General features: G+C 40.3%; 1 protein-coding gene across 2 annotated transcripts; it reads left to right on the top strand.

Moving 5' to 3' along the window:
* Window positions 1–517: 517 nt before the first annotated feature.
* Window positions 518–19,257, top strand: LRRC34 (leucine rich repeat containing 34). 2 transcript variants are annotated; one of them, XM_058187309.1, is made up of 11 exons: window positions 518–643; window positions 2,875–2,996; window positions 6,209–6,330; window positions 7,362–7,426; window positions 9,235–9,318; window positions 11,309–11,437; window positions 11,643–11,738; window positions 12,254–12,408; window positions 15,320–15,475; window positions 16,737–16,863; window positions 18,719–19,257. In XM_058187309.1, exons 2-11 carry the CDS (start codon window positions 2,881–2,883, stop codon window positions 18,920–18,922), a joined length of 1,254 nt encoding a protein of 417 aa, XP_058043292.1. In that variant the 5' UTR covers window positions 518–643; window positions 2,875–2,880; the 3' UTR covers window positions 18,923–19,257. The 2 variants fall into 2 exon arrangements, with proteins under 2 accessions (XP_058043292.1, XP_058043293.1); XM_058187310.1 differs by lacking the exons at window positions 518–643; window positions 6,209–6,330 and having other exon boundaries at window positions 2,884–2,996.
* Window positions 19,258–20,201: the final 944 nt, after the last annotated feature.

Genomic DNA, 20,201 nt, shown 5'->3' with positions numbered 1-20,201 from the left:
GGAGGTCATTGTATTTAGATGTATTTAACTAGGCAAGGAAAGATGTTAGACATCTTGTCACAGAGCTAAGGCTGAGTTTCAGTGGAAGCGAATAGGCCAAATTCCAAACCCTGCAAGAGTTAAAAGACAAAACGATTGATTGATTGACTGACAGATTAATATCCTCCCCCTTTTTTTTTCCATGCAGGGGCTCAAAGTACTGCTCCTTCCTCCTGCTATTTTTTTCCACCTAACAAACCACTGGCAAGGCAGGGCATCTTGGCATTTTGACTCAGAATTTGCGAATGTGGCCAACCCTGCAGCTTTGGCTGCTTTGCAGGAAAGGAAAGGTATCAAATCGCATCCCTGCCAAATCTCTAGAGCAGGCGGTCTCCAACCTTGGCAACTTTAAGCCTGGAGGACTTCAACTCCCAGAATTCCCCAGCTCCAGGCTTAAAGGTGTCAAGGTTGGAGACCCCTGCTCTAGAGACGATCACAACGGGGGGAAAAGAAGGGGGGGAAGCCGCGCATGCCCATTTCGAAAAGCGTGTGTGGTCGCCATAGCAACCGCGGTCCGGCCAGCGTGTGTTTCTCTCGAGCAAGCCCGATCTTTGCAAAGGAATCGCCTCGCAGCCACGGAGGGAAGAAGGCAGCGTCAACAAAGGTAAGCGGTAGGAGGCTAGACTGGCGCTGCAAGGGTCTCCTGCTCTTTGTCATGCGCTTCTCTCGCGGTCGTATACTCGGAAATATGCAAATGAACACCTGTAACCGTGAGAAAATGCCCAAATATGTGGATTTTTAAAAAGTAGAAGAAAAGATGTTCATTAAGCATCAGTAGTTATGGTATCCCAAAGGCTCACACTGGGTCTGGGCCGGTACTGTACAACGGTTCGTTTAATGACCGTTTGAAGTTGCAGTGGCATTGAAAAAAGTGACTTAGAGCCATTTTTCACACCGTTGCAGCATCCCCCATGGTCATGTGATATAAATGGGGACAACTGGTGCAGACCAGAACAACTAGACACAAGGACGGTTTTTTCCCCATGCCATCACTCTGTTAAACAACTAATTCCCACAACACTGTCAAACTATTTTCTAAGACGGTATAACTACTATTCTTCTCAACCTACCTATTTCCTTTTCTACCTATGACTATAACTTTGTTGCTTGTATCTTTGCCATTTATATTGTTTATTAGTTCCTACTATGATTTATGTTGATTGCTTATTTAGTATCCCATGACTATCACCAAGTGTGATTCATGATGGATGTATTTATGATGACTTCTTGTTGTTAGTTGCGAAGTTGTGTCCGACCCATCGCGACCCCATGGACAAGGTTCCTCCAGGCCTTCCTGTCCTCTACCATCCTCTGGAGTCCATTTAAGCTCACGCCTACTGCTTCAGTGACTCCATCCAGCCACCTCGTTCTCTGTCGCCCCATTCTTCTTTTGCCCTCAATCTTTCCCAGCATTAGGCTCTTCTCCAGTGTTATGATGACTATGATCAGGATTTTTCATTTATATCTTTTATGTACACTAAGAGCTTATGCACAGAAGACAAATTCCTTGTGTCTCCAATCACACTTGGTCAATAAAGCATTCTGTTCTGTTCTGTTCTGTTCTGTGCTGTGCTGTGCTGTGCTGTGCTATTCTATTCTATTCTATTCTATTCTATTCATCATGTATTTATTAGGACAATTGCAGTCTCCCAGGATCATATGATCACCTTTTACAGAGGAATTATTGAGTCTGTCATTTGCACCTCTATAACTGTCTGGTTCGGTTCTGCAACCCAACAAGAAAGACACAGACTTCAGAGGATAATTAGAACTGTAGAAAAAATAATTGCTACCAACCTGCCTTCCATTGAGGACCTGTATACTGCACGAATCAAGAAGAGGGCCGTGAAAATATTTGCAGATCCCTCGCATCCTGGACATAAACTGTTTCAACTCCTACCCTCAAAACGACGCTATAGAGCACTGCACACCAGAACAACTAGACACAAGAACAGTTTTTTCCCGAAGGCCATCACTCTGCTAAACAAATAATTCCATCAACACTGTCAGACTATTTACTGAATCTGCACTACTATTAATCGTCTCATAGTTCCCATCACCAATCTCTTTCCACTTATGACTGTATGACTATAACTTGTTGCTGGCAATCCTTATGATTTATATTGATATATTGATCATCAATTGTGTTGTAAATGTTGTACCTTGATGAACGTATCTTTTCTTTTATGTACACTGAGAGCATATGCACCAAGAAAAATTCCTTGTGTGTCCAATCACACTTGGCCAATAAAAATTCTATTCTATTCTATTCTATTTTGCAACCCTCTGACAAGCAAAGTCAGTAGGGAGGTCAGATTCACTTAACAGCATGTTACTAACCTTAGCAACTGCAGTGATTTACTTAACCACCATGGCAAGAAAGGTTGTAAAATGGGGCACATCTCACTAAACAACTACCTCGCTTAATAACAGAAATTTTGGGCTCAATTGTCATAAATTGAGGGCTACTGGTATTCCCATTTCATTCTTTCCAGGTGATCATTTAGAGAAATGTTTCAAATTTGGTAACATGAAGACACATGGGACTTCAATCCCCAGAATTCCCCAGCCAGCAATTGAAGTCCACAGGCCTTCATGTTACCAAGTCTGAGAAACACTGATTTCGCTTCCTGGATTGTGGGCTCTGGACTGGTTTCCAGAGGCCAAACGTATCTGCACCACAGCTGCTGCAAGTTCCTTCCAATTTGTGGGAAGATTCCATAAAGATATATCCAGAATCAGCCGAGGGTTTCTTGTGAGTGTCTGTACATGATGACGCTGCTCATAGATGCTATAGAGCCCGTGACTGTTTTCTCACCTTCCTTTCCATTTTAGGGAAGCATGCTAGCATGCATGAGCCTGGATCAACAATATTGTGAAGCCTGCAAAGAAGTAAAACAACCTGTGAACCCATTCATAAAGCGCGTTCTCCAAGAAGTGAAACTCCATGATGAAGCGTAAGGCAATATATTTATTTATTTATTTATTTATTAATCGCATTTATATACCGCCCTATCTCCCGAGGGACTCAGGGCGGTTCACAGGCAAGTAAAAGACATATAAATACACACTAAAACCGCATTTAAAAAACTTATTCTACAAAGCCGAATTAAAAAACAATATAAATAATAAAAACCCATTTAAAACCAATATAAATTTAAAAACTAATCCAGTCCTGCGCAAATGAATAAGTGTGTTTTAAGCTCGCGACGAAAGGTTCGGAGGTCCGGAAGTTGACGGACTCCTGGAGGGAGTTCGTTCCAGAGGGTAGGAGCCCCCACAGAGAAGGCCCTTCCCCTGGGTGTCGCCAGACGGCACTGCCTAGCTGACGGCACCCTGAGGAGTCCCTCTCTGTGAGAGCGCACGGGTCGGTGAGAGGTATTCGGTAGCAGTAGGCGGTCCCGTAAATAGCCCGGCCCTATGCCATTTTACAATATAGTAAAACTAAGCCAATAACTTATTAAATATCACATCCTCACATCCTGGACATAAATTGTTTCAACCTCTACCATCAAAAAAATGCTATAGGACCCTGCACACCAAAACAACTAGACACAATGACAGTTTTTTCTGAATGCCATCACTCTGCTTAACAACTAATTCCCACAACACTGTCAAATAATTTACTAAGACTGTATTACTATTATTCTTTTTTCCTTACTAGTATCTATTTCTTCCCGCTTATTACTATAACCATGTTGCTTGTATCTTTCAATTATACTGTTTTTATTTGCTTCCTAGTACGATTTGATAGCTTATTAGTAACCTTGACTAGCACTAAGTCAGTGGTGGGTTGCCCCCCGGTTCGGACCAGTTCTATAGAACTGGTAGTAAAACCGGCAGGAGGCTCCACCCACTGACCCAAATGTCATCAAAAGCTTCTGCACATGTGCAGAAGAAAGCACACATGCGCAAGCGGAGCTTACACGCGAGCACGGGCACGATGCAAACCAGTAGTAAAGGTAAGGAGAACCCACCCCTGTACTAAGTGTTGTATCTTTTTATTCTTGATGAATGTATTTTATTCTCCTTCTGTACACTGAGCGCATATACACCTAAAACAAATTCCTTATGTGTCCAATCACACTTGGTCAATAAAAAATTCTATTCTGTATTCTGGGCATACGAAATGCTTTTGTAAATTATGATTTTGCAGCAGAAAAATCTGGATTCTGCAAGCTTCAGGGCACATATAAAGTACAGGTAGTCCTTGCTTAATGACTGGGAGCTTGGCAACTATTTGGAGGGACTACCCCCCCCCCCGCCAAAGGTACTTATGACCTGGTTCCAAGAGTGACACTCCCTACAGTCATATGACTGCATTTCAGGCATTTGCCTTTATAGCTGGCTGCAGTGTTCCACAGTCACCTGATGTAATTTATGACATTTGTTTGCAAAAAAATCTCCCTAAGAATGCATTGACTCGCTTAACAACCATCACATTCACTTAACGAAGGTTGCATTTGCTTTACAACTGCCACAAATGTTTTTTTTAAAAAATTGAGCCAATCACATGGGTGCCTCGACTTATGATTGTCATGACTTAGAACCATAACTTTGGCTCAGTTATGGTTGTAAGCTGAGAGTGACTATGGAAGTTCTCAGTCATGCTTGTCCCAAAGGTGTTTTTTCAAGAGGCAACTGGACTTTCTGGTTTTTCTTGGAAGACATTGCACATCTCATCCAGGAAGCCTCTTCAGAGCTGAAGAAGCTTCCTGGATGAGATGCGCAATGTCTTCTTGGATGAGCTTCTTGGATGAGCTGATGAAGCTTCTTGGATGAGAAGTGAAATGTCTTGCAAGGAAAACCAGTAAGTCCAGTTGCCTCTTGAAAAAAACACCTTTGTAAATTGAGAAATACTTGTATGCAGATGTGTCTCTATGTATTCATATTGTGCAATGAGGTAGAACAAGGAAGGTTAAGAAACTTTACCCTCCAGTTCCCAAGTAACTACTGGTGAGATTTTTGAGATCTTTACTAGGTGTTGCTTCCAGAATTCATTTGCAAAGTCACAAGAAAATTGTGAGATTCTGGAAATTGAAGCAGACATGTAGAATTATTTGTCCAATAACAAAATGCCGTAGTAGTTCAATGCAGAATTGTCTGTATGCTTCAAAGCATGCAACTGGCTTGGAGTTATAGCATTGGGCCTTTGAGGCTGTTACGCATTGCTCAACTGAAGAGCACATTCTGAATTAATCCTGTGACACAATAAAACAGCTTTTCTGCCTTCCCGCCAAAGCAAAGAAATTAGTAAGATACTAGGCAGGAAATTCTGAGACAAGCTCCCTAAATGCTAAATAGAATCTATTGCATTGCTGATATTAAGGACAAGGAGGATTGCATCATGATATCATTTACTTCGGAGCAAATTGAGTGAGACTTATCGTTTTTAAAAATCCACCTGCATGTTCTGACCTAGGCTTCCTTAAGTAGCAAGAAGCAGAGTCTTAGTCCCGATAAAACCCCTTTTATTTACAAGACTGTGAATTACGTTCATTCACAGTCAGCACAGCTCTGCAAACAGTCTTTCAGAGGCATATTTATTAACATACCTTATCTCACTGGGAAAGTTGCCAAATAACTAGTTTCCAACTGCAGAAAAGGCAAAACTTGGCACAGAGTCTTTTAAAGTCACAAACAGAACTTTTCCACTTTGGCAATGACCGATCGAACGAATTGTTTCCTGCAAAAACCCACTTCCCGTTTACTCCTCTTTTGTTTCCTATGGGAGAGCCAATCACCTCCAAGGTGTGGCTTTACTCCTGAGTCGACCCTGCTTTCTTAGTTGTTTTTGTCTTCTGGCATCTCTGTGCATGTGCACACTGGGAACAGGCTCCAGCTCTTCTTCTGACTCACTGCTGTCTAGCTCCCACTCTGCCTCTGATGCAGAGTCCTCGCCCGTGTTTTTCCAGCCCCCAGGGCTGGCCCATGTTCCTCCCCAACCTCCACACTGTCTGACTCTGCTGCCAGTTCTGCAGGCTGCCGGAAGGCCACAACACTGCATATGCCTGGATACATTTCAGATTATGAATCACTTTTTCCTCTCAATGAAAGAGAACGAGGACACTCTGCAAATCCATGAATAATGTTTAAACCTCCTTTTAATTGGAGCGAAATAAAATGGAACAGCGGCAACAAACAGAGCTTCTTTTTATGTTGTTCACAGGTTGGCCAAAAGGATAACCGTTAAAATAGCTGGGAATAACCGCTTGATACCTGTGCAGAAAGTGACCGATTCTGATTTTCAAATCCTTGCGTCTGTCTTTATGAACAATGTGTTTCTTACAGGTATGTGTCCTTATTTGAGCCTCTGAAACACAAACTCTAATGCATTAAAGGGACTCCTCTACAATCAGATGGTATAACTGAAGGAAGACTTGATGTTTAGATTTTCCCATTTATCCCAAAGGTGCATTTATTTTAAAGGCAATTGGACACTTCTGATTTTTCTTTTAAGATGTTTTGCAATACCGAAAAATATTCTTGGATGAGAAGTGAAATATCTTAAAGAAAAATCAGAATGTCCAGTTGTCTTTAAAATAAAAACACCTTTGGACAACCCTGACCTGGATGAATGAGAACCTCTATAGAGATCTCCCCATTATGTCACAAAAGCAGAATCAGAGAATGCAACCGTTATTAAAGCCCACTTTCGACCCAGTGTAATATTCAGATTAGGTCTTGGAATAATGCAAGATTAAGCTTTGTGAATGAATTTTGCAGTTAGAGAAAGCCAATGGAATAGAATAAAATAACAGAGTTGGAAGGGACCTTGAAGGTCTTCTAGTCCAATCCCCTATTTAGGCAGGAAACCCTATATACCATTTCAGACAAATGGTTGCCCAATCTTTTCTTTAAAACTCCCAGTGTTAAGAGCATTCACAACTTCTGGAGGCAATTTGTTCCAGTGATTAATTGTTCTACAAAGGAAATTTATCCTAAGTTTTAGGTTGGATATCTCCTTGATTAGTTTCCATCCATTGCTTCTTGTCCTGCCTTCAGGTGCTTTGGAGAATAGCTTTGTGGCAACCTCTTATATATTGGAACACTGCTATCATGTCACCCCTAGTCCTTCTTTTCATTAAACCAGACATACCCAATTTCGTCAACCGTTCTTTATATGTTTTAGCCTCCAGTCCCCTAATCATCTTGGTTGCTTTTCTCTACTCTTTCTAGTCTCAACATTTTTTTTTACATTGTGGTGATCCAAACTGGATGCAGTTTTGGGACAGAGAATGCAATGGGAAGTGTTAAGGTATTGTTAGAAAAGTGATTACAACTACGATCTGTTCATTTTTGCATCCATTGGTTTTTTTCAGGGCTGGACCTGAGATACAATCTCTTAACTGATGCTGGCGCAGCCCACATTGCTGCTTTCATTCAGGTATCTATCAAGCAGACTAGAATTTATTTATTTATTTATTTATTTATTAAATTTTTATACCGCCCTTCTCCCGAAGGACTCAGGGCGGTGTACAGCCAAAAGATAAAAAACACAGAAATGTACAATTAAAACGACAATTTAAAACCGAGCATATTTAGAAAAAAAAAAAATGGCCACATTTAAAAGTTTAAAATTTAAAATTATAAACCATATAATAATAAAACCCCAGTTAAAATTTTAAAATATTAAAAATATTAAAAATATTATAAATATTAATATTATGCCAGTCCCGCTTGAATAAATAAATGCGTTTTCAGCTCACGGCAAAAGATCCGAAGATCAGGCACTTGACATAGTCCAGGAGGAAGTTCGTTCCAGAGCGTAGGAACTCCCACAGAGAAGGCCCTTCCCCTGGGGGCCGCCAGCCGACATTGTTTGGCAGACGGCACCCTGAGAAGACCCTCTCTGTGAGAGCGTACGGGTCGGTGGGAGGCATGCGGTAACAGCAGGCGGTCCCGTAAGTACCCGGGCCCTAAGCCATGGAGCGCTTTGAAGGTGGTAACCAAAATCTTAAAGCGCACCCAAAAGACCACAGGAAGCCAGTGCAAGCCGCGCAGGATTGGTGTTACATCCACTATTACCCGCGCAGCTGCATTCTGGACTAGCTGCAGCCTCCGGGTGCACTTCAAATCCCTGTTCCTTGAAATTCTTGGGCTTGAATTGCATTTGCCCTTGCAAATGCAATTCAATGCATTTGAATTGCATGCCTGTTGCAATTAAAACTCTCAGTTCTTGCCTTGTAGGCTGGAGATTCTAGAATTCATAAATTCATACAGTAGCTACAGAGGGTTGTGGATAAGATAGGGCCAGCCTAGTTCAGGTTGTCCTCAATTTATGTCCACGATTAGGACTAGAATTTCTGTTGCTAAGCAATATACTTGCTAAGTGAGTCACGCCTAATTTTGCCGCCTAATTTTGCCACTTTCTTTTGTCATGTTTCTTAAGCAAATCACTGCAATTGTTAAGGGAATCATGCAGTTCTGAAGTACATCCGGCTTCCCCCAGTGATTTCCCTTGTTGGAAGCCAGCTGGGAAGATTGCAAATGGTGATCACATGAAGTTTAGAATAGCAGAGTTGGAAGGGACCTTGGAGGTGTTCTAGTCCAACCCCCCTCATAGGCAGGAAACCCTACACCTCATGATCCTGGGGCCCTTTCAATTGTCATAAGTACATGCTGTGAATACAAGGACTTTTTGTAGGTCACTTTAAGTAAGTCAAATGCTGTTAAAAAGTTGAGTGGTAGCTAAATGATGGTTGTAAGTCAAGGACCCCTTGCAATACTACTTTTGTGTTGAAGGAGAATTCCAGGAAATGGCCTGCAGGCTCAGGCAGCTTATATGAGTCCCCAAGCTGTTTCTGTCACTGAATTCTCCTACGTCATTTAGAGGTGTGGTATGGCGCAATCATATCATTTGCAATGTCCTTGCTTCCCACCATTTATAATTGTACATCATCTTCTCTGACCATTTCCGGTTTCGGAAGAGTTGTTCTTAGTACCAAACTGAAGTGAACTGGTGTCACGCGGTTACAGAAATTCTTCCCCAAATCTGTACCTGAGATGGGAGATTACGTGGAGCCATGTAACTGTTGGGTCCTAACGCTCAGCCATGTGTTGCAAGTGTTGGTCTCTCGACCAAACTGGAGTATGCATTGTGCATTCATCCTCAGGAAACCAATCTTTGGAAGGCTGTGAAAGAGACCCAGCGAGAACAACATTAACAACACACCTCATGTCTTTGTATTGTAGGGTAATCGGACCCTGCTCTACCTCAATCTGATGTTTAATGACATTGGTACCCTTGGAGCAGAATTCATAGCTAAAGCAATGCACGTAAGTGTGGATCAGTCTGGGAGAAAGGCACAGAAAGCCACAGGAGCTTCCCACTTGGAGCAAGGCACGTTGGGATGTAAAGTTTTTTACTCAATGGACTCAAACTAGGCAGTTGGGGTGTGGATTCAGTCTTGTTACAATGTCTGTGCAGGACCAGCCTTTAGTGGGCCCTTAGTTCCCCAAAAGTGGGGAACTATGGCCCCTTTATGATTTCTGGACTTCAACTCCCAGAATTCCTGAGCTGGCTGGGCAGATGCTGAGTTCTTTCTTGGCTTAATTCTTTGCTAGAGGGTAAAAATCCAGCACTGAATCCAAATGAAAAATTATCCCTAAGGACACAGACAGGGACATTATGAACAAGATAGCCTTTAGGTACATGATCTGTCCAAGCCTTTCTGCTTCAGCGCTTCAAAGAAAGCTGATTTGCACATGCAAACCCAGTTTAGGAAGCATTCCTTTCAAAAACTTTGCACAACCCTGTTGCTTATTTTGAAGCAACGCTTAATGAAATGGGCTCTTCCGTGCAAGAAGCAGAGGACAGCAGGTGAATGATAAGACGTCATTGCTATGGAATTATTTTTAATAATTAATTTATTAAATTTATGTGCCACCCATTCTGCCATCAGGTGACTCTAGGTGGCTTAAAACACTGTAAAAAACAACAATATAAAGCATTAACAGTAGTAACAGTATAACTGAGTTAAAAGGGATCTTTGAGGTCTTCTAGTCCAACCCCCTGCTCAAGCAGGAGACCCTATATACTATCTCAGACAAATGGTTGTTTAATCTCTTCTTTAAAACCTCCAGTGTTGGAGTACCCACAATTTCTGGAGGCAAGTTGTTCCACTGATTAATTTTTTTCATTGCCAGGAAACTTCTTATTTCTGTGTTGGTCCTCTCCTTCTTTAGTTTTTATCCATTGCTTCTTGTCCTGCCTTCACGTGCTTTGGAAAATAGGTAGACCTTCCTCTTCTTTGTGGCAGCCCCTGAGATACTGGAACACTGCTATCATGTCACCCTTAGTCCTTCTTTTCATCAAGCTAGACATACCCATTTCCAGCAACCGTTCTTTATACATTTTAGCCTCCAATCCCCTAATTATCTTTGTTGCCCTTCTCTGCACTCTTTCTAGATTCTCAACATCTTTTTTTAAACATTGTTAAAATTATAATATTAATTTTAAATTAAATTCAAATATTAAATTCAAATAAAATAAAATATTAAAACGATAAACTTTAAAATTAATGAAGATTGCTAAGGAAGGAAGGAAGCAGGATACAAATGGGACAGTGGTAGAATCTTCTCTCAGTCCACCAACTACCTTCAGTATGGAACTTCCTCCCTGGGGGCCCAAATCAATCGGCAGAGCTAGGCTTTAAGGCCAAGAAAATGGCGGGGGATCTCACCTCAAAGGGCACAATGTTTCAAAGAGCAGGAGCCACTACAGAAAAGGCTCTGCTGGGCCCCAGCAGCCAGAGTCCTCAGTATACTCCTTCTGCCAGCATGGGTCAACCCATTGCGGTGACACCATTCCTCAGGTAACCGGCAGCTATAATTCCACTTTCAGCAAGCTTTCTCCCTCTCTTAATGGCAATTAGATGACTTTAGAAAAAAGCCTATGTTTCCAAATGTATAGAACAATGATTCTCAGCCTTGACAACTTTAAGGTGCACAGGCTTCAACTCCCAGAATGCATCTTGGTTGAATTCTGGAAGTTGAATTCCTTCACACATCTTAAAGTTGTCAAGATTGAGAAACACCCTGATATAGAATGTCAGGGATAACACCAGTCTCTCCTCAGCCTGACTTCATCCAGGAATGGTGTGTGTGTGGTTAAAATATTTAAAATTCCCTGTGGAAATTGTGAACATTAATGTTGTAGCATATGCAAAGGATTGGGAAAGAGCCATGCTGGCTAGGGATTTTGGAAGGTTCCAGATGGGGACCGATTTAAACTATTGCAAATAAATAATTGAAGTTTTCCTTCTAGAGGAACGAAACACTGTGTTACTTAAGAATGACGGGCAACAAGATTGAGAATAAAGGAGGAATGTATTTTGCAGCTATGATACAGGTGAACAACACAATACAGAAGTTAGATTTTGGAGACTGTGACCTGGTAAGTAAAGTTAAAACAAAATTATTTGAGAGACTTATCAAAAAAAAAAAACATAACTCAACCATGTTTTACATGGCCAAGAAAGATTTACCATTATGGTTTTGAACAGAACATAAAACTTAATTTTAAGTGTTAGCTTAAATTGTTCAAGTTTAACTGTGGAGCTGAGGTGACTTTTTCTGGATTTGTTATTTTTTATTTTCAGGGTACACAGAGCATAATAGCTTTGGCAACTGTTTTGAACCACAATGAGTCAATTAAAGCTTTAAATCTCAACAGGCCAATTCTGTACAGTGAAGAAGTGAGTATGCTGGGTAGTTTTAGTAGGAATGACACATGGCCATGAAAACACCCCTAAATTTAAGTTGATTTCCCTCCCTCTGGGGAAGACTAGATGGTAACAATTATAAACATGGACCAAAATCTTAGGCAATGTCGAGTTTCCTTCTCCTTTGAATCTACACTAGCCAAACCCAGATGAAACCTAACGTATCTCCCCTCTTCACACTTGGAAAGCACTAGGTTGGGGAAGGCCGCGGTTAGGAGCCATGGTGGTGCAGTGGTTAGAATGTAGTTTTACAGGCTAATTAAGCTCACTGCCATGAGTTCAATCCTCGCTAGCTCAAGGTTGACTCAGCCTTCCATCCTTCTGAAGTCGGTAAAATGAGGAACTAGATTGTTGTGGGCAATAGGATGACTTTGTAAATTGCTTAGTGAGGGCAGTAAAGCACTATGGGGCAGTATATAAGTCTAAGTGCTATGGCTATTGCTACCTGGAATAGATTCAAAATCTAATTTAATAATATGGAACTTCAGGAAGAAACCACCATCCACATAGCTTCTATGCTGAAAGTCAACTGCACCTTGGTGGAATTGCATTTATGTAAACATGGAATGAAGAATTTTGGGATTGAACGTCTGTGTGATGCCTTGTATGACAATAGCACCCTCCGATATCTTGATCTCAGCTGGTAAGAGAGTTTTGAACAATATAGGTTGCTTAACAAAGAATAGGGCTTCTTTTTTTAGCACTGGGCTTTTTTTTTTTAATAGGGCTTCTTTTTTTAACACTGGTAATTCTGAAAACTTCTGCTGTCTAGTTGTTCCTCATCCTCCTTCACAAGTCTGCTGATATTCCCCCTTTGTATGGAGGTAGAGAGAAACAATTGCACTTCTCTTGCATTAATACAAGCTTCCCTAGCTTAACAGGTTTTAGACAGGGGTGGGCTTCAAAAATTTTGGCAAAGGGGTTCTCTGCCCAGTTGCTGGATGGGTGTGACCTAGTCGGCCTCCTACACCATAACAGGGGCGGGGTGTTTTTGCCATCCACAGGCTCCAGAGGCTTTCCTCGAGCCTTCAGGAAGGCGAAAACAACCTCCCCAGGCTCCGGAGGCCCTCTGGAGTCTGTCTCTGGGTCCAAAATGGGTCCATTTCTGGCCTTTCTGAACTTCTGGTAGGCCCGTTTTTTGCCGTCCCAGAATCTCTGCACACACCCTGCACTTACCTGCATCCAAAATGGGCTGTATGGGGACTCCTGGGAGGAGCGGGACAGGGCAGGGTGGGAAGGGCCAGCCGGGGTGGGATTTGGGGGTTCTCCGAACTGCACAGAATCTTACCTAGAGATTCTCCTGAACCCTTGCGAACACCCAGAGCCCACCCCTGATTTTAGATACGTTGAGATTTCTTGAATGTCCAATTGTCGCATGTGGGTACATACATTTTGAGAAATACGATTTTTGAGATATGATGGCAAATTCTACTGAAATGGATGCAATTAATATTTGTAAAGTTCTGGTTTTTACCAATTTTGAACCACTGTGCTAGGAAAGAAATCATATTAATAATATTGGATAATAGTTAAAGTTATATTGCGGGTTTCAAGTTTTATATCCAAATTCAGGTCCAGATTAAAGTTGTGATTTTGTATCCCATTTCCTAGGAGTAAAGCCAACTAATGACAATGGGATTCACTTTGGAGTAGAAATATAAAATGAAATGGTTGGAAAGATCTAGAGCAGGACTGTCAAACTCGCAGCCTGCAGGCCGGATGCTGCAGGATCTAGAAGATCATCTATTACTGGTGTTTTCCAATCTTGGCTATTTCCAGATGTGTGAACTTCATGTTTCAGAATTCCAATAGTCAGCATGGCTAGTGGATGAAAGTTCTTGGTGCTCAAGTCCACAAACCAAGTGTGGGAAACACTGATCTATTCCAACCCACTTCCTAATACAGAACTCCACCATAATTGTAGATGACTGTCTGGTTTCTATTTAAATTTCCTCCAGTGAAGGAGGAATCATTAATTCCTGAAGTTTCATTGTTGAGCAGCTCAGATCTTTAAGAGGTTCTTCCTAATATCCACCAGAGTTCTACTTTTTTTGTAATTTCAACTTATTCTTTCTTATCCTGGCTTGTGAAACAATGGTGGGTAATTCTGAATAGAATAGAACAGAATTTTTTATTGGCCAAGTGTGATTGGACACACAAGGAATTTGTCTTGGTGCATATGCTCTCAGTGTGCATAAAAGAAAAGTTACGTTCATCAAGATATAACATTTACAACACAATTGATGGTCAATATATCAATATAAATCATAAGGATTGCCAGCAACAAAGTTACAGTCATACAGTCATAAGTGGAAGGAGATTGGTAATGGGAACGATGAAAAGATTAATAGTAGTGCAGATTTAGTAAATAGTTTGACAGTGCTGAAGGAATTATTTGTTTAGCAGAGTGATGGTCTTCGGGAAAAAACTGTTCTTGTGTCTAGTTGTTCTGGTGTGCAGTGCTCTATAGCGTCGTTTTGAGGGTAGGAGTTGAAACAGTTTATGTCCAGGATGTGAGAGATCTGTAAATATTTTCACAGCCCTCTTTTTAATTCGTGCAGTATACAGGTCCTCAATGGAAGGCAGGTTGGTAGCAATTATTTTTTCTGCAGTTCTAATTATCCTCTGAAGTCTGTGTTTTTCTTGTTGGGTTGCAGAACCGAACCAGACAGTTATAGAGGTGCAAATGACAGTCTCAATAATTCCTCTGTAGAACTGAATCAGCAGCTCCTTGGGCAGTTTGAGCTTACTGAGTTGGCAGAAAGAACATTCTTTGTTGTCCTTTTTTAATGATGTTTTTGATGTTAGCTGTCCATTTTAGATCTTGCGATATGATAGAACCTAGAAATTTGAAGGTTTCTACTGTTGATACTGTGTTGTCTAGTATTGTGAGAGGTGGAAGTATGGAAGGGTTTCTCCTAAAGTCTACCACCATTTCTACGGTTTTGAGTGTGTTCAGTTCCAGATTGTTTTGGTTGCACCACAAGGCTAGTCGTTCGACCTCTCGTCTATATGCGGATTCGTCATTGTCTCGAATGAGACCAATCACTGTTGTGTCATCTGCGAACTTCAGTAGCTTAACAGATGGATCATTGGAGATGCAGTCATTGGTATACAGAGAGAAGTGGGGAGAGCACACAGCCTTGGGGGGCCCCTGTGCTAATTGTACAGGTATTTGATGTGATCTTGCTTAGCTTCACCTGCTGCTTCCTGTTTGTTAGGAAGCTTGTGATCCACTTACAAGTCTGTTCCGGTACCTGTAGCTGGTTTAGCTTAGTTAGAAGAATGTCTGGAATGATGGTATTGAATGCTGAACTAAAGTCTACAAAAAGGACCCTTGCATAGGTCTTTGGAGACTCAAGATGTTGTAGCATATATAAGCATTTAATGGATGTATCATTATAATATTTTATTTATTTATTTTATTATTTATTTATTTTATTTTATTAAATTTTTATAATATTAACTAATCTTTGTGGACTGCAATACAGTTCCTCCTCTGGAACATAATATGTTTTTTAAAAAATGAATATTTATGCTTTATCTTTTCTCAGTAACAAAATTAGCCGAGATGGCATGAAGTTTCTAGGACAGCTATTAAAACAAAACAGTACCCTCGAGATTGTGGATCTTAATTTTAACAGGATAGAGGATGATGGTGCTTTTTACCTGAGTGACGCTCTTGCTACACATAATCGGACCCTCCAAGCGTTAGTATACAAAATCTTTATTCTTAGACATGTGGATGTGATAACACAAGAGTATTGAAAACTGCAGGTATGGATGAAACAGCAACAAAAATGGGAAAAAATTATTCAGGCTATTTGAAGCACAATAGCCACCTTTAGAACACTCTGTTAAAATGTTGTAGATGGAACATCAAAACCCCTCCCAGCATATTTAATTATTGCTTTCATTATTTGCTATGGTTTTTTTTTAAAGGTCCTAAAAATTATGCCTGTTAGATTTGATGATGGAAGAGATGGACACAGCTCTTTCAGTAACAACAGCTCTTTATTAGTAGACCAATACAACCCAACAACTTGCTTGTCTGGCAGTGTCCTCTTTTATAGAGGGCTGACCAATGAGCTTCAAGTATTTTCCCGCCTTTTTGGAGGACCTGAGTGAAGCCTATAGCTCACTCCTTATATGGTACATAACAATGCCCATAACCAATTTTATGAAGATTGGGTTTAGAATAGATAAGTAGTTTGCATTACATAATATCCACCTACTTTTGTGAGTCTAGGATGAGAAAGTAAGTGGGCTGTTTCAAGTTTCTTTAAACAAAACTGAACAAAATTAAACTTCAAACAAAATTGAGCCCATCTGAGTCGGTATGATCACCGCTGGTGGAACAGCTTAAGCACATGTCTCCTGGTGCCAAAATCTTCCTGATCTTATTTCATTTGCCTGTAATCACCCTTCAGTGTGCTGATACCTGAGTCTGTGATGTAGACTTTTCATATGTCGATTTAGGCCACCATTTGCTTAGCTGCAGTTTGCTGAAAGCCATAGTAGTCTGGTTCATCAACAACAGTTCTTAAGATATCAGAGTATAGATAAAAAGCCCTAAGGAAAATGGAAAGTGACATTTTCCAGGTAGTTCCTAATCATCAGACAAAGGAGAAATTAGCACCAGGAGGTGGGCCAGAGACATAAACATGGTCATGTGTAAAAAGGGATAAAAAGCAAGATGGACTTTGTGGTTCTGGATAATGATAGCAGATGTGGTTATGAATGGAGAACAAAATATAGAGTTGCATCTAGTACAGGGGTCTCCAACCTTGGCAACTTTTAAGACTTGTGGACTTCAACTCCCAGAATTCTGGGAGTTGAAGTCCGTAAGTCTCACAAAGTTGGAGACCCCTGATCTAGTATACAGATATTTTCTCATGCAGTTTGAAAAAGACTAAGGCTGGTCAACTTTGCTCCAAAACTTTGTTTTCTGCTTTATATCCTTTTTCTTAGGCTAGCAGTGACATACAACAATATATCTGGACCAGGACTAGTGGCACTTTCAGATGCCATGAAAACAAACCCTGTCCTTTTGTACATCTACATCTGGGGAAACAAATTTGATGAAGATGCTTGTGTGGTAGGTCCTTCTGCTCAAAGGTTTCTTCAGATATAGTGAACTAGTTGTCCTTCGTGATAGTCATCCTCATCACTTGTAAAGCAAATCCATCTGCCAGTCCCTTGCAGAGAAAGGATGGTGGTGTTACCTGTTACCATTCACCTTAAGGCCAAATATCTTGTCCTCCTTTCTGGTGACAACTGACATTTGGGCAATAGAGTTCACACATTGCATAAACCCAGGTTGTGCTTTTTTAAATGAAGGAACTGTCTGAACCCAGCCATTGAGGCTTTCTCAATGTGCACTTCAGTTCCTAGCATGGGAAACTTGTAAATGACAGTTGTTCGCTTCAGTGTTTCCCTTTTTATATATTATTAAAGAAACTTGTTTATTTAATAATATGAAAAATGGGAAATCAAACAACTAAGCCAGCAATTGTCATTTAAATAATTGAGTGATGAAACATAGATTGGTTCACTTAGTATGTATATATAGTGGGCCTCTTTTCTTTTTCTCCTCTTGTTGCATATAATGTAGACAAATACTTTTAAATAAGAGGATTATAATAAATTATTGCTTAATGGGCATATCCCACCACTCTGTTTTTATATTCCTGCACATGGGAAGAAGTTCCTCTCACCTGATATGAAAGCTATTAAAAAAAACTTATTGAACTCTCACACTGAAATGTAGCCCAGAATATGAAAATTAGACATATTTTGTCCATTATGTTGACAACCAACTTCCTTTCACACCTGTCTTCTCCTTTTTCTTCCTCCTTTATCTTTAGTCTGTCAAACTATAGATGGCATAATGTCCACAGTAGGGATTATCTTCTGCATTTTGTTCCATTATTCCAACCTGTGAAATTATTGTCAATCAATTAAGATAACCATTATTTTTTTAAGGAAAGTGCAGCCAAGATTGCTAGTGAGATTAGTGTAGATCTGCCTTCAGTATAGAGAAAACACCACAATATCATCACTTACTCACTGATTCTTTCTACAATGACCATTTGTCCCAGAGCAGCAAAGCATCTAGGATAAGGTGATGGGCTTCATTTGAGATGACAAAGCAGACATGGTGTGGAAGAATGGCTTGGTTGGTTCCCTACCACTAGTAGCTCTTCAGAGTAGGAAACCAAAGTCATGCAGACCAAAATTGCTTTTCAACCTATGTATAACAAAAGTTTGCAAGTCTAAATGCACTTCTTCTCTCCTTTATCTTTGTGAGAATTAGGGAGGGTCAACTTGATGTTTTTTCAGATTACAGTTCTGCTTTTGGCTCAGGTTACTTGATTACCATGATACAAAAAAACATGTTGAGACCCTAGAAAGAATATAGAGGAGAACAAAGTTTAGGGGGTGGAAGCTAAGCAGTAGAATGAATGGTTGAGAGAACTGAGTATGTCTCGTCTAAGAGTATTAGAGGTGCCATGATCACACTTTCAATACCTGAGGGGCTGTCACAGAGATGAAAGGGTTGAACGATTCTTCAAAGAGGTAGGACAAGAAGTAATGAGTGGAATATCATTCCTCCAGAAATTATGGGTGCTCCATGAGTGGAGGTTTTCAAAAGACTGGACAGCCATTTGTCCAAAATGGTATAGAGTCTCCTGCTTGAGCAGGGGGTTGGACTAGAAGACCTCTAACCCTATAATTTTATGTTCTACAATATGTTCTACTTTCATTTGACCATTGTCTTTGTGGCAGTCTCTGCCTGTCCCTCAAGATCTGTCTTTCTACCCACTTTCTACCTACATGTATTGTGGCCATATCCTGCTTGCTGCATTTTTTATTTTTTTTTCTTGCTGAAAATATTCCTGTGCCACTGCTTATTGCAAAAATGGTCAACTTCATATTTTGTGGTTTTTTAGGCATTTGCAGAATTGCTGGAGAGTGGCCGTTTGAAGCCCACTGGAACAGATGTTGAGCCTTACACAGTGGATGGACGTGTATATCTTGCCGAAGTCTCCCATGGCCTTAAGCGTCATTACTACTGGACACCAAGTTATGGAGACCCAGATAATGAAGTTGAAAATGCATCTTTAGCAATAAATCCTGTTTCAGAACATTTATGAATATAATTCCCCCCCACTTTCAGGAGTGTTTTCATATGCGTACCTTGCATTTAACTCACATGAGCATTTTTTTAGGTGTTTGTTTCATAATCACGACAATAACCAATGCTGGGAATCTGGTTTATTCCAACAGTTGGGATCTCAATGCAGCAATACCTAATCTGATTGAAAACATTTCTTCTGTAGCTTTTGTGTTTGCGTGTGTGTATGTTGTAATGATCATCAATATGTTTTTTATATGATTTGAACTCTCAAGTAGATTTCAGACCACTCTATTAGCCTAAAATCCTTCATGTTTAGGTCATTGATCATTGAATAAAGCCTTTTTAAATCTCTTCTGTGTCCCTTTGTATCCCAAGCAACAATAGAAGGGCAGAGCCCAGAAGTGTTACAAAATCAGTTTATTCAAATCTAACATTAAAATATTGCAGCCTCTGCACGGGTACCTCAGAGGGATGTACAAAAAACAGGAAGTCAGCTACACACACATTTTACCCATGAAACAAAAAAGATTTGCAAATACATGAGAAAAATATTTCAGAAATAATTTAAACTGGCGGGGGGGGGGGGGAGGTGTCACAAAACTCTTCAGAATGCCCACAATCATGCAACTCATGTGGTAAAAATAATTTAAAATAATAAACTATTATTTTAATAGTTTATTTAACAAATGTTTAGAGAATGTTTATTTAATAAAAATAAACATTCTCAGCCAAGAGCTCAACAGATGAAGGACATCCCCTTTCTTCATGAAGGCAGTGTTCCATATCAGCATTAAAACCTCTGTTTAATGGCTGGTGAATCACAGCAAATAACTGGTCATCAACCAGAAGGTTCATTTAAGTCCAAAATGCAGTTGGCTCTTCCTTCCATCTCCCCCCCAAACTAGAAGGGGAAGCTTTATACACAAAATGTAGCACACCCCTCGTTGTGACACAATCCCTACTGCACCCCGCAAATTCTCGCAGCTACTACTTTAATACCAGTAGAAACCATGATCTGTGAAAAAGATAAGTTATCGCTCAACAGCCCAAGTTTTCCAACTATCACAGTAGAATCTTCAGACTGGGAATTTAAAAAAAGTTGTGTAGTCAATTATTGCTCCAATAATTTTCAGCTCTTCCAGAGCCTAAGTAGTGTATAAGATAAAAATGGCCTTTAAAAAAAATTGCTTCGTGTACAAACCACAAAACGTAGAAAGGAAAAAAAATATTTATAAATATTAAATAGTCGAATACAGTTCAATAAAAAAAAACCCCAGGGACAAGATTTTTGGAAA

This window comes from Ahaetulla prasina, chromosome 6 (genome assembly GCF_028640845.1).
Source record: "Ahaetulla prasina isolate Xishuangbanna chromosome 6, ASM2864084v1, whole genome shotgun sequence".
NCBI lineage: Eukaryota > Metazoa > Chordata > Lepidosauria > Squamata > Colubridae > Ahaetulla > Ahaetulla prasina.
Note: the sequence above shows the minus strand (reverse complement) of the source record. Positions and strands in the feature narration are given on the sequence as shown.

Coding starts and splice junctions, on each gene's coding strand:
- LRRC34 (XM_058187309.1), top strand. CDS start 2,881: ATGCTAGCATGCATGAGCCTGGATCAACAATATTGTGAAGCCTGCAAA. Junction 2,997..6,208: donor GTGAAACTCCATGATGAAGC/GTAAGGCAATAT, acceptor TGTTGTTCACAG/GTTGGCCAAAAGGATAACCG. Junction 9,319..11,308: donor TCATAGCTAAAGCAATGCAC/GTAAGTGTGGAT, acceptor TTTTCCTTCTAG/AGGAACGAAACACTGTGTTA.